The following is an 18064-nucleotide window of genomic DNA, read 5'->3' as shown; positions in this document are numbered from 1 at the left end:
CTGGTTGGGATAGTCATATGTACGTATGTGTGTAGCTTAATCACTGCTGGCACCGAGAGTGCTTGTCTCTTCCCCTGACCTTGTTGTTATCTGTGTATAAATTGTGAACACTCCTTTACTCGGGGCTCATTCACTCAGCTCATGAATTTGACTGTGTGGTGAGTCCATCTGCAGATGGTTGGATTAAACTTACCGAAAAGACAGATCTGACTTTACTCTTTTATTGACAGAAATTTCCACCACACATGCTGCATGTATGTAAAGAGCCGTCTAGGCAAAGTTATGACTGTTATCAGATGGACATGGAGGCAGATGAGTTCAGTCTGAAGTGGACGGGAGGTTTGTGTCTGAGGGTAATGATGCACAGAACAGCTTCATTCTGGATATTGATGACATGTCATCACCTCACTGAACCAACCTCCGCCTCAAATAATGAGGTGTGTTGTTGTGTTTGTTTATTTTACTGGAGCGACCAAACAGGTTGTGTTTCATTTATATTCACAGCACGACGTTAATGTTTCCAACACTACTCTGAACTCTTCACAGTTTACTGACGACTGTCTCTAATTAATGAGAATCCAGAGACGGCTGTGTTTACTGAAGCTTCAGCGAATTAACAAAACACACAGTGTGACCAAGATGTCACAGTAAACAATGTTTTTATGGATTTGGCAGAAGTTCAGTAACGAAGAGCAGAGAGAAGAGATGGATGTAGAGTCAGTCAGTCCGCTGCTGCAGAGCTGTGAAACATCCTGTGATCAGTCTGCAGCTCTTCAGATTAAAGGTGCAATATGTTGGAATTAATGCTCCCAACAAACAGACGGGGGCAGCATATCACCAGGTAACATCCAGGAGCAGCAGGGGAGTGTTTCATTATTACACATCATCTGCTGTAATCTGTATCTTCTTAATCATAGAATTGTGTGGTTTCATAACGATATTATCAGCATAGCTAAAGAATCAGCGTGCCGAGGTGTGGAGAGTGAAGAAGAAGGAGACGAAACGTCTGCACTGACTTATTCACATGATTTCACAAACATGTTTTATCAACACAAACATCAAACTTCATATTTTAGATCCGTGTTACTGTCAGTATCAGTCTGTGGTGACGCCTCGTTAGCTTGTACTGTCCCTGATAGGCTCAGTCCATCATCAGGCTGTTCACTCTGCTGCTAACTGCTGCTGCTAACTGTTACTGCTAACTGTTACTGCTCTGTTGCTAACTGCTGCTGCTAACTGTTACTGCTCTGTTGCTAACTGCTGATGCTAACTACTGCTGCTAACTGCTGCTGCTAACTGTTACAGCTCTGTTGCTAACTGCTGCTGCTAACTGTTACTGCTAACTGTTACTGCTCTGTTGCTAACTGCTGCTGCTAACTGTTACTGCTCTGTTGCTAACTGCTGATGCTAACTATTGCTGCTAACTGCTGCTGCTGCTAACTGTTGTTGCTGTAGCTAACTGCTGCTGCTGCTAACTGTTGCTGCTGCTGCTAACTGTTGTTGCTGTTGCTAACTGCTGCTATTAACTGCTGCTGCTGCTGCTAACTGTTGTTGCTGTTGCTAACTGCTGCTACTAACTGCTGCTGCTGCTAACTGTTGTTGCTGTTGCTAACTGCTGCTGCTAACTGCTGCTGCTGCATCCTGATCATTACACAAACATTAATGCTGGACAGATCCTGTGTGACTCTATCGAGCAGCTCTGAACTGGACTGAAGAACTGAGGCGGTTCTCTGGTTCTGTGGTTCGGTAGAGTTCAGCTGTCTGCAGCAGTCTGATGAATGTTTCTGAACCAACATGAACAGGGTCAGGACCCACCACACCTGAGGGAGTCGATGGGAACACCTGACCTTTTCAGATATACTGCTTCATAATCACACACACACACACACACACACACACAGAGCTCTGATTGGAGTTCAGGTGTGCAGAGGAGCGTTTACCTCCTCGCTCACAGAGAGAAGGTGCGTCAGAAACATTTTATGATTCTCTTTGAGCTGAAACATATTTTTCGTGTCTTTGTCTCTGTTGAAGGACGAAGTGTGAAAGTTTGGTGGTGAGTTTCTTTGTGAGAGACGAGACGAGACAGACTGAGTCCGGATGAGTCAGCCCTCAGCTCTCATGGCTCATACTGAGTAGAACCCACTAAATAGAACCCAGGCGCTCACTGACCCGTCTGGGTCGACATTGCATTGAATATTTTTAGTGAATGTAAGAGTTTCTGGCCTCCAAACATGCAGACATGTTTATCAGAGCTCAATGTCAGAGAGGAATCTGTCTGTCTGCTGCCCCCTGCTGGTCACAACACAGACTTCAGCTCAGTACTCAGTGTTCCTGTCCACAGAGGAGGCCGGACATCTCACCTGTCTGTCTGTGACATCATCACCAGTCAGCTGTTGCCTCCACCTGCTGCTGCTGTTGGCCTTAAAACTGTCTGTGAGGATCTGTTACAACAAAAGCTCCTTCACATGTGAATGATGAATTTCTTTGCTTGCTGACAGTTCAGAGAGGACAGCTGGGTGGACCGGCAGTGATCTCCCCTTCTGTGTTTTCAGTTGGACCTCCACCCTGTCTTTGTGACAGCCTGTCTGTGAGCCTTTCTCTTAGAGGGTCCGTATCGTGAACGTCAGGTTCAGGTGTGGTGGCCCGTTGCTGGTTCTATACAGAGTATCACACCACGTCACAGCAGCAGGTCTCAGACCAGTCTGCTGTACTGACACGTTCATCTGTGTGTCTGCTGACACAGTCAAAGGCTGCAGACGACCAATCAGCTGCAGCGTTACAAACAGGTGACACGTCGAAACATCCTGTCAGCTGCTCACAGGCTCATCATCTGTGAGTGAATCTGTACGGACGTAAACATGATCAATCACCTGTATCACACCTACAGAAAAGTCTCCTGTGGGCGTGACCTCAACCCAATGATGTCACATCAAACATGGACACAGGTGGTGGAGACGGAGCCTCGTCCAGTCCTGTGAAAGCTGCTCAGAGGCTTTTTGAAGACAAAGAAACGAAACTGGAGTTTAAAATAATCAGATCTTCAGTGCTGTGTGGCCCAGAGAGCGAGAGCACCGGGGCTGCAACCACTGAGGAGGCTAACTTCCTGTTACTGCCTGGCTAACTTCCTGTGTAGCATGTGGCTAATTTGAATAGGTATGAAATAATGTCATTGTGCACCTCTTGTAGACGTTCAAATTGTCATCGGACTGAAGGACTGAAACCATCCACTGTCTTACTGACACTTCCTTCACAGTGTAGCTTATGAAAAGTCTCTCTGGGTTGCAGGGCGATGTGATGATGTAATAACACAGTTGGAAAGTTGGCTTCAAAGCTGGGAGCTCTTCATGGGGCTTGCCTCAACCCAACCCTTCACCCTGTGTGTTCAGGTCCGGTCCCAGGGCAGACGGTCTGCCTGGTGGTTCTGGTTCTGGAGGGAGATTGTGAACTTTGCTCATGAAGGTCTGCAGTGATGGAGGATGATTGGTGATTCTGTCCGGCTGCCTTCTGCCCTTTGGATCAAACTCATTCAGTTTAATGTGAGAGGAACAGAACCAGCAGCTGAAGATTCTGTCGTCACACTGTACAAATGTCAGAGTCCAACACTCAGAGAGGAATCTGGGATCAGAACTCACGGAGAACTGAGCCCAACAGCTGAGCTCGCTCTCATGAGTTTGTGCTCATCATGATTTTCACTGGAAAAATAAGAAAACTGCTGCAAATTAAAACATTATTAACATTAAATATTTATTATTCATTATAAGTGCGACTCCCCTCTTCCCATCCTCCAAACACCGCCAGCAGCGAAGCATTTTTACAGTTTTATTCAGAAACACATCTCTGGTACACAACATGCTGGCAGTCTGGGACGGCAGAGGAGAGCCCCACCAGGAGCTGGGAGGAGCCGGCCCTTTAACTCCAGGCAGCAACCAATCAGCTCTCTGGACAACCTGCAACCAATCACACACACTCTCACTCAGGTAAAAGAGGGCTATTAAATCAGACAAGTAGAAATATTTATGACCTCTTGGGTCCTAAAAATCAGACTTTCATCAGTATGGAGGAGATGATGACTGAATTCTTTCATTTTTATCTGAATTGCTCCTTTAACATCTCAGCGGTTTCTCACTCACAGCAGCAGAAGTGAGTCGAGTCCGGCGTCATTAATCTTCCTGCAGGATCAGATAAGACAGAAGGAGGATCGGGACACAGTGGAGCTGAACTTTAGAGACAGTTTATTTAAACTTGAGTTCATTTACAGCAGTTCCACTGGAGGATGACGTTGCAGCCACATTAAACCTACGGTCCTATCTACTGTATGTACAGGGAGGAGGAGGATGCAGCTGGATAGTGCAGAAGGCACACAGTTGGCTTTATACTCGCCTGTAAGCGCTACTAACATGACGGAGAGGATGGAGGGTGACGTGGCGCCTCACAGTGGACGTGATGTGTTCACTTCACGATGCAGAGCAGAAGTTACACTCCTGTTTCACTCCCATCAGCAGTGACACAGCAGAGCATCCTGTAGAGTCTGTTCCTCTACATGTGCACTGAACAAGCATCATCACTCTGTTCACTGTCTGTTTACAACATGAGATATGTGGATCAGAAAACTTAAACTGGACGTGTAAAGGCATTCTGTAATAAAACCAAAGTGAGGGACAGAAGCAGGTAAATACAGCTCACTGACAGGAAGCAGGTGGTTTGGCATCAACATGGCAGCTTCACTCACTCACACACCTGCAAACACTTCCAACTGTCCAATGAGAGCTGCCGAATCCTCCAGAAGAAGCACAGGAGAGATGAAGGTGATGATGAAGGTGATGAAGGTGAACATGTTCAGATATGAGACACATCAGAATCAGGAAGACTTGTCCTCGCGTCAGAAACACTCGTTCACCAACAAACTCACAGAAATCAAATGCACAAAGTGTTTGATACAATAATAATAAAGGATAAACCTCATAATAATAATAATAATAATAATATGTGAACAGCACTCGAACGAAACGCGATTCAAGTAAAGCCTTTAGAACTGAAAAAGTCTGAAACTACGTCATCGTTTAAAATCAGGAGGAACTGTTGCATCTTAGATTATTTCTACTGCTTATAAAAAAAAAAGTACATTCAACAGGTACATCAATTAATTATGGAACAGAATCTGAACAGAGGTCAAAAAATGTGTCAGCTATATTGAAAAATATTGATATTAAAGGCAGATTCAGACCGTTTTTATTCTCTAGTTTTAGTTTAAGCAGCTCAGATCTGACAACATCCTGAACGACTCGACGTGTTCTGACTCGTGTCTCTCTCTTCTCCTCTGTATTTTCATCTTCTTCTCTTCAGAAGTCCAACTTTAAAGTCTGAGATTGAATATTTTCTCCTGAAAATTCTGATTCACAATTTTAACTTCCAAGAAAAGTCAAAAAGTTAATTGTCAGTTCAGAGTTTAAAGGTGGAGTTCTGAGGCGCCTGCAGCCTCTCGTGTCACAGTAAACTCTGTGTCTTTGTCTGCAGAACATTTAAAACGAATGATTGTCAGTCAGCCCTGAACAGAAATCATCAGTGGAAGAGAACGAATTTTATCCTTAAAGCTTCAGTTTGAGCTTCAGCGTCTCAATAAGTCACGTGGACATAAATAAACTTCTGAGCAACAGTCTGACAGTCTGAAGCCGCCGTTAATATCACAACAGTTCACACGTTCACACTGACAGTCTGCACATTCTGCTGAACTACAGAACAATAGAAAAATTAAATGATTTAATCATAAATATAATTATATAATAATATATAATTATATTTATCTTCAGAATGCGTCCGACTGAAACTAACTTTATAAAGTTCTGTTGACGTCGGACAAAAGAAAAAATCCTCACAGACAAAATGTGCAACACATCTAAAGGTGCACTAACAGGAAACAGCTGATGATGATTGTTTCAGATGAAAACATCCTGAAATCTAACAAGTGACACCAACAGGACCGATCACAGAGCACGGCCTCCTCAGGCTGGAGGACACAGAGGAGGATGTCTGTGGAAGAAGAAGGAAACCGTCTCCACGTCTGTTTCCAAGCAAGCGAGTCCACCGAAGGTAAGGCAAGAAAATATTCTGCTTCATCCAGGAGCAACAAAAGACGAGGAGCCGCTGCAGCGATGAAGAAGCTCAGAGGAGGAAAACAAAAGGCAGAAACTGATTTCATCTAACAGACAAACAGACTGTGGCTCATTAAAACGGACTGGCGATAAGACCACAGGATGATGGAAGTCATTAACTTCAGCGTCGATGCTGTTTTGTCTTTATGTAGTAATGAGCAGAGTGCAGACACACAGGGACACAACCAGATATGATTAACAGCTTAATTAAGTAAACTAATTAGTACTTTATGTAATGTCCAATGTCACTGCAGAGAAAAGTACTAAATTCATTGTTTACTGTTAAAGCTGAGGGCTGAATTATTATAATTATCTCCAGCTGAGTACTCGGGCTGACAGTAATTTAGTTGGCAGATAGAAGTGCTCTGATTACAGCGGCTGTGGATCAGTCTGGACTCAGGTCGCCTCTCAGCGTCTGAGGTGTGTCTGCGTTAACGAGGCTGAACGATGGACGATGCGGCCTTCTGCTTTGTTTCTGTACTGCATGTTCTGACATGGCACATGGGGACTCAGGCAAAATCATAAGAAAACAATACCAAGAGAGAGAGAGAGAGGCTTCGCACAGAATCTCAGAGTTCCTACAAATATTTACAGGACAGATACAGGCACTTGTATATCTTTGGTTGGAGAAACCCAACATTGCAGAGTAATGCATTCACAGAGCTTTTGTGTCCCTTATTGTGTTTCCACGGTTCACTAGGCAACTGGTTTATTTTATTCTTCTGTCTCTTCGTCCTCATCACAGGTCAGTCCTCACGCAGCTCTCCCACAGCCGGTTAGCCCTCTGATAACGCCACCTGTCACACAGGAAGTGAGACAACAGGTCAGCACAACACCTGAACACTCCTGAGTCGACCATCAGAGGGAGCCACAACACATGGTTGTAGTTCATCACAACACATTGTTGTAGTTCATCACAACACGTGGTTGTAGTTCATCACAACACATGGTTGTAGTTCATCACAACACGTGGTTGTAGTTCATCACAACACGTGGTTGTAGTTCATCACAACACGTGGTTGTAGTTCATCACAACACATGGTTGTAGTTCATCACAACACATGGTTGTAGTTCATCACAACACATGGTTGTAGTTCATAAAGAAGATCCTGACCTGTAGTTTCAGCACACCTGAGGGCAGAAGCATCTGACATCACGACTCCAACAAACACAAAGAACAGCATGTTGTTTCCTCTGAAACTGTAGAGAACAACATCTACACCAACACGTGCATTCCTCTTCCTCCTCAACAGTTATATTAATAAATCGATATCTTTATCCATCGGCCGTCGGAGCCGTTGGATTCTCTGATTGGTTGTGTGTCAGCTGTATGACCATTCTGATTGGCAGTGTGCTAACGAATGAGCGCGGTGTGTGGGAGGGGCGGAATACTGTGTGCACTTTGTTTTTCTATGCACTCTGTTCCTTCGTTTCCTGTTTACCTGTTTTGGAGCACTGGCACGAGACTGTGAAGGAGACTTACTGCATCTCATGCACGCGCAGAACGTACACGCTGCTGTGGAGCTGGCTGCACGTCAAAGCCGTGTGTTCAATGCAACTTTTCTGCTGAACGGGTCAGATGAGAGCCAACGGAGTGGTCGGATAGAGGCAGCTGGCTGTTGGTTTGAGTCTGGGTGATGTGTGGGGGCCTTTACATTACAAACACTGTTTTCATGAGTGAAGCTACAGCGTCAAGTTAAATCTAAAGAAGAAGAAATCACCTGGTTTAATCATTTCACGTCCTCATCAATAGATCAGAAGATTCTTGTTTCTTACATCTGCAGACATTCGGGTACATTAAAGTCTTGATGCTGTGATGTCATGATGTCATGATGTCATCATCAGACAGAAGAATCATCTAATTCATTTCAATACGTCACAGTCTTGAATACTGATTCCTGTGATTGATTGTTGTATCAGATGGATTGTGACTAACACATTAACCTGACTGATTGTTTTGGGTATCTCTGATTGATAGTGGTTCTGGTTCTGGTTGAAGTGTGTTCCGGACTCATCCCAGAGGTGACAGTGAGGTGGATGTGTGGTTTGTATTGTTCAGGTTAGAGGTCAGATGTTTTAAACCCTGCTCAGAGGTTCAGAACTAAGACGAGCAGCGAGAGCTCCTCGTCTGTTTGTCGGACTCAGACACCAGTCACAGCTGTCTGACCTCTTTAAACTGTTCTGAGGTCAGCTGTGAGCTGGCCGCTGAGACGGAGGAGATACATGAAGGTAGCTTAATATTTACACTTCATACAACAGACAGTTGTTAAACATTAACATGTGATTCATTCCCACATGTCCACGTGTCAGCAGAGAACCCATCACTGACCATCATCACTGCTCAGGTGTGTGTCGTACCTTCTCAGGACAGAAGTCTGGGTTGCTCTGTCGGACTTTGCCGGGCCGTCCCTTGATGACTGCATAGCAGAACATAGTGATGACCATGACGAACAGGAAGTAGCTCGTGTGCATCAGGTGCAGGTTGATGAGGGAGCGGTCGTCCTGGTGACAAACAGAGAAAAAAAGAGCAACACACAGCTCAATACCACAGCAGGACAACACAGGGGAACCAAACTTGTGACTTTCACCAGCCGCGTGCACTAAATATCAAACTCCACGCTATCACTTCAACGGATGATGTCGCTTTCATGGAGACACGCTCGGTGTGTTGGAGGGAGAGCAGGGAGAGGTAATGCAGCTGAACAAACACAATGTGCTTTTAAGTAGCGTTTAAAAAAACCAAAATGCAAGACGTCCCTCACATGTTCCCTCCTCAGCGGATCAGCCTCGGCCTTCCTTCAGGTCACCGAGGTTACTCATTAAAGTCTACAGGTGTTCAGCTGTAAAGCTCAGGTGATGACTGAGAGTCTTTCAAACAACTTCATGTTGTTTGAGGAGAAATCTGCTGTGTGAACTGAACAACAGCTGATATCAGAGTGATTCAGTTACAGTAAAAGATGTGAACACAGCTGTAATTAAACACTTCCAGATGTTTCAGCCCCCTCTACACAGTAACGGACTGTGAATCCATCCAGTGATATTCTGGTGCTGGTGGAGTTAAAGTCTGTATGTGCTCAGGTCCAGTAACTGCTCAGGGACAGAATATATGTTCTGATTGTTTTCAGGCTCAGTGGAGCGTTCAGACACCAGAGGTGGTCAGTCAATGGGATCATTGTGATCCTGGAACAATCTACCAGCATCAGTACAGAGCTAAAGCTGAATGGACTCGGTCACATTCAGCTGGTGTTATCACAGGCTGAGTGAGGATCATCAGAACCTGGACAGTTCTGATACACCATCAATATGTTTCCTGTATTCCTGTATCCTGTACTAAAATCTTATCTCTATAATATATTTTACATCTATTGAAAGGAAGACTGTGAGAAAGTGAGAAGGAGTGATGAAGAAGGAGGAGGAGGAGCACCACCTCTCTAACGATCTTTTGCTGGTTTTATCATCTCATCACAATATGATCGCCTGGTTACTGTAGACAACAGCAGTGGATGATCTACTGTTCTGTTCTGCTGACTCGTGCTCTGATCCAGTGTCAGCCTGATATTTAACTTGACATATGGACTCACTGATGTTTATGTTTGTGATTTTTAAGTTAAACGTGTTTCTTTTCCGGGTCTTTCCCTTCACGAACTGAACACAGCCGACAGTCATCAGCTGATGAACCTGGTGAGAGTGAATAATGCAGATGTGTTAGTGACTCACATCTGGGACGATGACGGTCAGCTTTGGGTTGAGTGCGTGGTACACTTTGCCGATGGCTCCTTTGTAACACCAGAAGGGATTATAGTCCTGACTGTACTTGGTGTCTGAGTCGCGGACCGTAGTGAACACCTTGTACCAGGAGGTGGCGTTGGTGTACGTCTCAGGAACGCAGTGTGGTGGCTGCCTGTGAACGGAAACAAAGACCGAAGTCATGCACTGCTGAAGAGTTCACTGGTTATTGATTTCTTATTGAATATCAGCTCCATACAGAACACAACCCATCGTACAGAAAGGTTGAACCTGCAGAGTGAGAACATCTGGAGGAAGCAAAGGAGCAAAACTTTTAATAAATTCATCTATATAATTACACTCGATATTTTCAGTTACGCTAGTACAGAACTGCTTCAGTGTGGCGTTACAGCATGGCGGCTCCTGCTGCCCTGGACCAACGCTGTTCTCCAGGCAGAAGTGTGGGGAAGATTCGGTAGGACAGACAGACAGACAGACAGACACTTTTCCCTGTATTAACTGGAGGGCAGTATTCCCTCCCGTCAGTGTGAGAGAGGCTTCAGTCTATACATCATATCGCCGCCTCAGTGCTGAAACTAAACATTGTGTAAAGCTCTGATAATTCCAGCTAAACATTGCGAGATGTAATGAAGGCAGTGCGTGACATGCTGCAGGACGCTGTGTTAGTGTCAGTGTCAGTGTGAGGCAGCTCTAGAGATAAAGTGTGTCCCTGTGACTCGAGGAGCTCGTCCAACTCACACTGTGACTGGGAAGATATTGCTGGCCGCCGTGATGGTCATGCAAGTGCTGAACACCACCTGCTCGCAGTGTCCGTGCAGCACGCAGTCGTCTGAGTTCCAGGATAAAGGCAGCGTGAACGTGATGTTTATTTCTTCATGAGCTTCCCGGCCTACAAAACAAGAGTCAGAACAACAGCAGAGTCAGGCAGTTAAATCACTCACCCACAGTGTTGTTGGGCTGTTTACAGGCGAGCCCTGTGCTTTAACCAAAGACTCAAACTTGTATTTCAACATTCTGACTTTTCATGGTGCCACGAGAATAATGAGCTGGATTAGCTGTGATCAGACCACAAGAAGCTGCAGGTTCCTCCTCGGTCTGAGCAGTCATTACAGTCTGAACAGCAGGAAGAAATGATGTCACACTGAGATACTCCTCTGGGTCTGCATGATTCTGCAATATTTATCCAACTGTGAGGGGATGAGCAGATTATCAGTCTGACCGAGTGGACTCCTGGGTGTATGTACAGAGGGAGAGAGGGTCGAGAGCCTGTCACTATTAATAATCCAGTTCCTCTAGCAAAGTCAAACCACTGATAAGGACGTGAAACTCTCCAGTCATCATGACCCTCGTCTGTTCTCTCTACAGTTCTCCTTCTGTCTGCGCCTCTTACAGGTCTTTGACAACAGACTGACTTCATCCTGCTGGATTTCTGAGGCCAGAAACCTTCACGGTCAAAAATCTTCTGGAGCAGCAAAACATGTCTGAGCTTCATGATGGAGGTAACGAGCCTGGAGAGTCTAAAGTAGCCGGTCAGGTTTTAAACAGGCCTAAATACGCATTTATTCATATTTCACATGCGGCTACTCTGCAGTGGGCGATTTATACTGATCAGCATTACTATGTACTCATAACAATCACACTGTGTTTTAGTAATTCATGTTTTTTATTTTACTGACATAAGTCATGTGTAGGACTATTCTAAGTGTACAGAACTATATTCAGGTCTGCTTCAGTCCTCCACATGTTTGAGGATAATAATGTAATTAAAATGAGCTTCCTTAGATCATGAATAAGACATCTAGATGCAGCCTAAGTTTAAAAACAAAGACATCAGTGTAGCTTCAGTTTAATTTGGACCTGACTGTTATAAAAGAGGAGATGACTCCCTCAGTGTCCTCTGATCAGCTGCTGCCCTCTGTGTGAGCTCACTGTGACCAAACATTTGCTTCATTTATTGACTTTAAGGTTTAACATGTTGTTGGCAAACAGCTGGACAAGTGTCCACAGTTCAACCATGAAGCCAAAGACTTGAAACAACAAAGTAAATATGAAGGACTGCACACCCACTCATAAGTCAGATATTGATCCGAGTTCAATCAGAGTCAAAACAGAGAGACTTAATCCACAGACACAAAGCCAGAGGTATTAAATGTTGTCAACATCTGAGAGCTATAGGAGGAGAGCTTAGTGTTACACAACGCTGCCTCTGTTTGTTCAGTGTTTGAGTAAAGTCTCTCACACACACACACACACACACACACACACACACAGACAGCTGCAGCAGCAGACAGACTGAACCGACGACAGTTTGGATCTTGTTGTGACGTTTGTGTTCTAACGTTCACTTCTTCAGATTCACGGACGTCGTCAGTCTGATCTTTTTATTTCAGCTCAGTACAGTCAGCTGTCACGTACTGCTCGTGTACAACATTCACAATCTGTGGCTGCAAGGAACTGTAACAAACCTAATTGTTCTTTTGATTGATAGATATTTATTATTGTGTCGTGCATAATAGATATGCTCAGGCCTAACAGGCTTGTGAGACATCACTGTTGCTGAAAAGCTGAAAATCTTGAAACTGCTAGAAGAACGTGACGGTGCCACGAGGAGACGATGGTTCTGCTGGAGTCTCTGTGTGATACTAAACAAACAGTGACTCATAATTCATCTGGACACTTTAAACACCTTAGAAAGAAAAGCAGACAAATTAAACAACCATTCAAATCATCAGCACGTTTCATTCAATACAGATAATATTAACTCACTGTAATGAGAACAACACAGAACATGGTTGGTTCAAACATGGCCTAAAGAATTAGCCCTGACGATATCAACGCAGGAACTACAGAGCCGTTAGAAGTTGTTTCAATCAGTTTTCAATAAGAATTAAAATCCTGACATGCCTCGATTGTAAAAGACTTAATGTTCATTAAAACAGATGTTTTTAACTGGATGTTTTTCAGAGTCTTGTATTGATTTTCCAGAACTTCTCAGTTAATCCTTCCTGATGTCCTGCTGAACACAAGCAAGTGATGAAGAGAACAGAACCTACCAGACAGGCCGACCTGCTGCCCCAGCACTGTGGCGTACAGGTGGGTGATATTGCGAGAGTAGCCTCCAAACGGGCGCTGGGGATCCAGCGTGAGGGTGATGGGGACCGAGATGTTGATGGGGCCAGAGTCCTCCAGCAGGAGGGGGACCTGGGTGCTGGAGCGAGCCTGTCCGCTGGTCACCACCATGCTCTCCGGCGTGGTCGACTCGTTCAGACCGTGTTTTATTGTCTCATTCTCCGACACGCAGAAGTCCAGCTCGTTGAAGCGCAGCAGGAAGGTGTTCCAGTCCTGAGGGAGGATGTCATGTTGCCATCAACCAAACTTACATTACCTGATTCACACCTGTGCATTGAAACAAATTACCTTTATTTTTTGCAGAATTTGAACCTTGAATCTGTGCCCAGCACCTATTAACACACCTGTACAGTTAAACAACCTACCGGCATCTTTCTTTAATGTCTTCTAGGTGAGTTATTAGTTTAATGCTGCTGCTGAGAGTTTTATTGTAAGGAAAGAACTTAAAGTGAGACACCAACAAATGTATTTCATTATCTTGATGTGTCAGTGAAATCATATGTGGACTGTCCTGCACAGAGCTTCACTTATTGCATCTTAACCTACTTATTCCATCCAGGTGTGATTTGACCTACAGACATTTTGATTTGCATGTGTTTCCTGGTCTGATTCACATGCAAACCCACGTATGCAGTCACGTGTAGATTAGATCCAGGTACATGAGAGCATACATGCTATCAGAATGTCCTATATGTGATGTGACAATGAGCTTCTGTCAGCCTCACAAACCAATAAAAGGATGAGGAGATGACAGCAGTCATACAACATGGCCCTCACTGACTTCTGGTTTTGTTCCATTTCACTAAAGACAGCTGCAATAACTGCAACACTCGAGAAACCTGGTGCACATCCGAGTGACTGGAACAGATTTCATCCCATCTCAAACTTTCCATTTATCTCCAAAATACTAGAAAGAACTGTTGCAGCTCAGGTAAACACCCGTCTGTCTGACAACAATCTCTGAGACAGCACTGAGAAAATCACCAATGACTCTCCATTCTGGTTCTCCTTGACCCGACACCGCCTCACGTGACATCCTCATGGACAGGTTAGCCTCCACTGGAATCAGAACCTCTGGCCTGGTTCAGATCATATCTCTCTGGTCGCACACAGTATGTTCACCTCAAGAACCTCAGATCCAGCTCTGCTCCAGTCTGCAGCGGTGTTCCCCATGTCTCTGTCCCTGGACCCCTGCTGTTCATTATTTATCTTCTGCCTCTTGGTCACATTCTCAGGAAATGTCATATTCGATGCTGAAGATATCCAGCTCTGTCTTTCCACTCTGCCACCCACAGCTCCATCCAGCTGCTGACAGGAAACTAAATCATGGTTCTAACTCAACAGCAACAAAACTGAGGTCCTCCTCACTGGTACCAGATCCAGTTTGGCAACACTCAACACTTTCTACACTATCCTTGCAAACACCCTGAGTACATCCCGTCTGGACTACTGTAATTCTCTCCTCTCTGGTCTTCCTCTGAGATATTTTCATAAACTCCAGCAGGTCCAGAACGCAGCTGCCCGTACCAACACCAGAACTCCCTCTGCTAAACACATCACTCCGGCCCTGCATTAACTCCAGTGGCTCCCCATCAAATCCTGGATAGATTTTAAGATTCAACTCCTCACTTTCAAGATCATTCACAACCTGGCACCATTGTATCTGTCTGAACTTTGTCCCATCTACACACCTTCCCTCTCTCTCCGATCCTCTTCTGTCATCCAGCTCTTTACTCCATCTGCCAACTTCACCACCATCAGGTCAAGAGCTTTCAGCCGATCCACCATTCACACTTCTGACACTTTCTCCACCTTTAAATCCCATCTGAAAACACATTTATCCTGACTGTCTCACACTAACTATGTAATCACACTCTTGTCTATTTACTGTTGCACTATATAGTCAAATTTATATTTAGTTATTTATCTTTACTGCACTCACTTCCACATCAATATTACCTGATTGATGTTGTTTGATGTACTGTTGTTGTGTTATGTGTGTCTTGTAAGGTGCCGTTGTATAAAAACTGCATTTTTATTATCTAAATTATTTAGCGTCAGCATCAGCTCCATGGGTGTGACTCACCTCCGTCAGCTCCGGAGACTTGATCTCTTTAATCTTGAAGAAATACCCGATGGTCAGGAAGGCGATGGCCACTGCGCTGACGCTGATCATAAAGATGACCAGCGGTGGACGGTTGTTGATGTAGCTCCGCAGGTTCTCTATAGGGTTCAGCAGGTACACCTGTGTAGGACACAAGGTGACAACATTCAGACATCTGTATCATGTTTCAGGACAGCTTCCACACGGTTTGTTTTATCTGTGTCGGTGTGTTAACTATGAATAATGAAGTCACAGATGTCTGAGCTGATAATGGATCACATCCTCCTCCGCCTCTTTCAGTGTTCATTAAATATTTAAGAAGTGATGCAGTCATAACCAGGCCAGGATGTTAAAGTGTGCCGGACTTACACTTAGGGTTTAAATTAAATGTAGTTTGGTTTAATGTAAGTCAGTATCTGAAGAACAGCACAAACATTACACCTACACACAAACTGATAAAAAGTTGCGCAGCACAGATAACATCGATAATATTATCGATATTGGAATTTGACAAAGTGCAATATCTAAATCCCAGAAGCTGCAAATTATTAATGAAAGTAGACTGACAAGCAGCATTAATGAAGAACTGGAGAGCTGAAATACAAATCTTGTTCTCCAAATGTTTGTTTGAGCCCAAAAGATCATCAGGGTGACAATCATCCCACACTGATCATGAATCAATTTTAATTATAGTCACTGTCAAAACAATCGCAATGTGATTTTGTGGCCCTGTTGTGCAACTCTAATAAAAACATTTTTCTATGAAAACACATCTTTCAGGAGGTAAACTGCTAATGAGTTCCTTCAGTGCAGCATCGTCAGGAGCATTCAGACCTGTGTGATGCTGCAGTGAGTGGTACCGGTACTGTGTCGGATCAGCAGGACAGGTCCAATCAGCAGCATTTCACTATTAAGTTTCAACAACTGAAACTTAATAGCATTGGAAAGCAAACACCTCTGATGTGTATTGTTAAGATGATCAGATCAAACAACACAACTGCTAACAAAGGATCCTACATATTAAAGCCCATTTAATCCAATAAATGAACATAGAGAACAGTGATAAACGTTAATCATTAAGGTGGCAGGGTCCGCCACATATAAACAAAGTCGTGTTTAAGGTCAGTTTGTTTCTTCAGTCATGAAAACAGAGAGTTTGATCTCTGCGTTTGTTTGAAGATGTTTCTCTTCTCATGAACAGAATGCTCCTGTAACATACAGAGTCATTTAAGTTTGTAACATCATGATGAAGCCAGATGGACCAGTTTCACAATAATAACTGAGTTGTACCACATATGGTGATATGTAGAGTGTGTGCACTGTTGGACTTTACTGAGCATCACATGTACAGTGACACGGCAGCTGTTGTAAAGATGTGATGGTCACTTCACCTGTACTTCCTCCTCTGTGCTGTTTACATCACGACCGTGTTACTACGACTGTAACTACCTGTCTGATCATCACCTTTACATGCACACCTGAATATTAAATGAGTCCTGCATGTGACTGATCCTCTGTCAGCGGCAGGCTGCAGTGCTCACTGACACACGAGTTACACAGTACACACGAAATACTGTCAGTGTGAGCAGACTGCAGGAGGCTCAGAGACAAGAAGCTGAGACAACCGTCTACGTCTGTCCTGAAACGGACTCGTCTCTTTAGTGTGTGAGGTGTCCTCGGTGTGAGGTGTCCTCAGTGTGTGAGGTGTCCTCGGTGTGTGAGGTGTCCTCAGTGTGAGGTGTCCTCAGTGTGTGAGGTGTCCTCAGTGTGAGGTGTCCTCGGTGTGTGAGGTGTCCTCAGTGTGAGGTGTCCTCGGTGTGTGAGGTGTCCTCGGTGTGTGAGGCGTCCTCAGTGTGAGGTGTCCTCAGTGTGAGGTGTCCTCGGTGTGTGAGGTGTCCTCAGTGTGAGGTGTCCTCAGTGTGAGGTGTCCTCGGTGTGTGAGGCGTCCTCAGTGTGAGGTGTCCTCGGTGTGTGAGGTGTCCTCAGTGTGAGGTGTCCTCAGTGTGAGGTGTCCTCGGTGTGTGAGGTGTCCTCAGTGTGAGGTGTCCTCGGTGTGTGAGGTGTCCTCAGTGTGAGGTGTCCTCAGTGTGAGGTGTCCTCGGTGTGTGAGGCGTCCTCTCTGTGAGATCAGAGTCACACCAACCGCTGTGTCTCCACATCAGACCGCAGCCAGGTGACAGGAGCTGTCAACCTTGTAGCATGATAAGCTAGCTACCTGGCGCTGTGACAACACACAGCTGACATCTTAAGGATCAGACTGTAACATGACAGCTAACAAACCACCGGGTACATGTCAGGAAACAACACTGGAGCAGCTCTCACCATCTTTTCTTCCTGTGCATGCGACGGACGCTAGCTGGGAGGTTGGTTACGGGCCACTATAAGCAGCACTTAGCTGCGAAGCTAGCCTGCACTGCTAGCTAGCTGTGTTTCCTGAAGCTAGTCCCTCCTGAAGATCCCGCTGAACATTAAAAGTCGGTGTTCGGTGGAGACAGCCAGGCTCTGAGCGGGAAACACTCCACGTATCCTCCTTCCCATTCTTCGCTCTGTGGTCGCCTGCAGCTCCGGAGAGAAATATCTCTGCGTACAAACTGAAACAACGTCAGTAATGTCTCCGGGTCCTCCCCGCCGACATCTCCTCCGCGCACCCGCACTGCGTAGAGAGCGTCGCAGCGCCGCCTTCTCTTGATTCCCGTACGAAGTGCGCCAGAATCACGTCCGCCATGATGGATTGTGCTCTCGCGTACGTGATTTACGTAGACGACCAGCGAGAGTTCAGCGTGTTTACAGTTTCTGAAGGTTTTGCTGCATTAAAGTACTGTAGGACATAAATGAAGCCCGGCGGGCCGCCAGCGGACGGGTCAGCGGCAGACTCAAGGTTCTGCTCGGTACTGACTGATGATCCATTTTAGAAAAAGAAAGGAAGATCGTGATG

General features: G+C 45.1%; 1 protein-coding gene and 1 long non-coding RNA gene across 4 annotated transcripts; one reads left to right on the top strand and one right to left on the bottom strand.

The window, feature by feature from the left end:
- Positions 1-4215: 4215 nt before the first annotated feature.
- On the bottom strand, positions 4216-17840 carry tmem248 (transmembrane protein 248). Of its 3 annotated transcripts, none has more exons than XM_037119586.1 (8): positions 17452-17840; positions 15112-15270; positions 12950-13238; positions 10635-10785; positions 9867-10050; positions 8508-8651; positions 7264-7349; positions 4216-6946 (listed from the first exon to the last, which is right to left on the bottom strand). In XM_037119586.1, exons 1-7 carry the CDS (start codon positions 17452-17454, stop codon positions 7272-7274), a joined length of 1008 nt encoding a protein of 335 aa, XP_036975481.1. In that variant the 5' UTR covers positions 17455-17840; the 3' UTR covers positions 4216-6946; positions 7264-7271. The 3 variants fall into 3 exon arrangements, with proteins under 3 accessions (XP_036975481.1, XP_036975483.1, XP_036975482.1); XM_037119588.1 differs by having other exon boundaries at positions 7264-7280; positions 17452-17838; XM_037119587.1 differs by lacking the exon at positions 7264-7349 and having other exon boundaries at positions 17452-17836.
- On the top strand, positions 6854-13018 carry LOC119031249. The gene is made up of 3 exons (XR_005078556.1): positions 6854-6972; positions 11289-11395; positions 12882-13018. It is a non-coding gene; the product is annotated as an uncharacterized LOC119031249 (long non-coding RNA).
- Positions 17841-18064: the final 224 nt, after the last annotated feature.

Source organism: Acanthopagrus latus, chromosome 13 (genome assembly GCF_904848185.1).
Source record: "Acanthopagrus latus isolate v.2019 chromosome 13, fAcaLat1.1, whole genome shotgun sequence".
NCBI lineage: Eukaryota > Metazoa > Chordata > Actinopteri > Spariformes > Sparidae > Acanthopagrus > Acanthopagrus latus.
Note: the sequence above shows the minus strand (reverse complement) of the source record. Positions and strands in the feature narration are given on the sequence as shown.

Coding starts and splice junctions, on each gene's coding strand:
- tmem248 (XM_037119586.1), bottom strand. Junction 10,786..12,949: donor GCAGCAGGTCGGCCTGTCTG/GTAGGTTCTGTT, acceptor CTTGTTTTGTAG/GCCGGGAAGCTCATGAAGAA. Junction 10,051..10,634: donor AATATCTTCCCAGTCACAGT/GTGAGTTGGACG, acceptor TTCCGTTCACAG/GCAGCCACCACACTGCGTTC.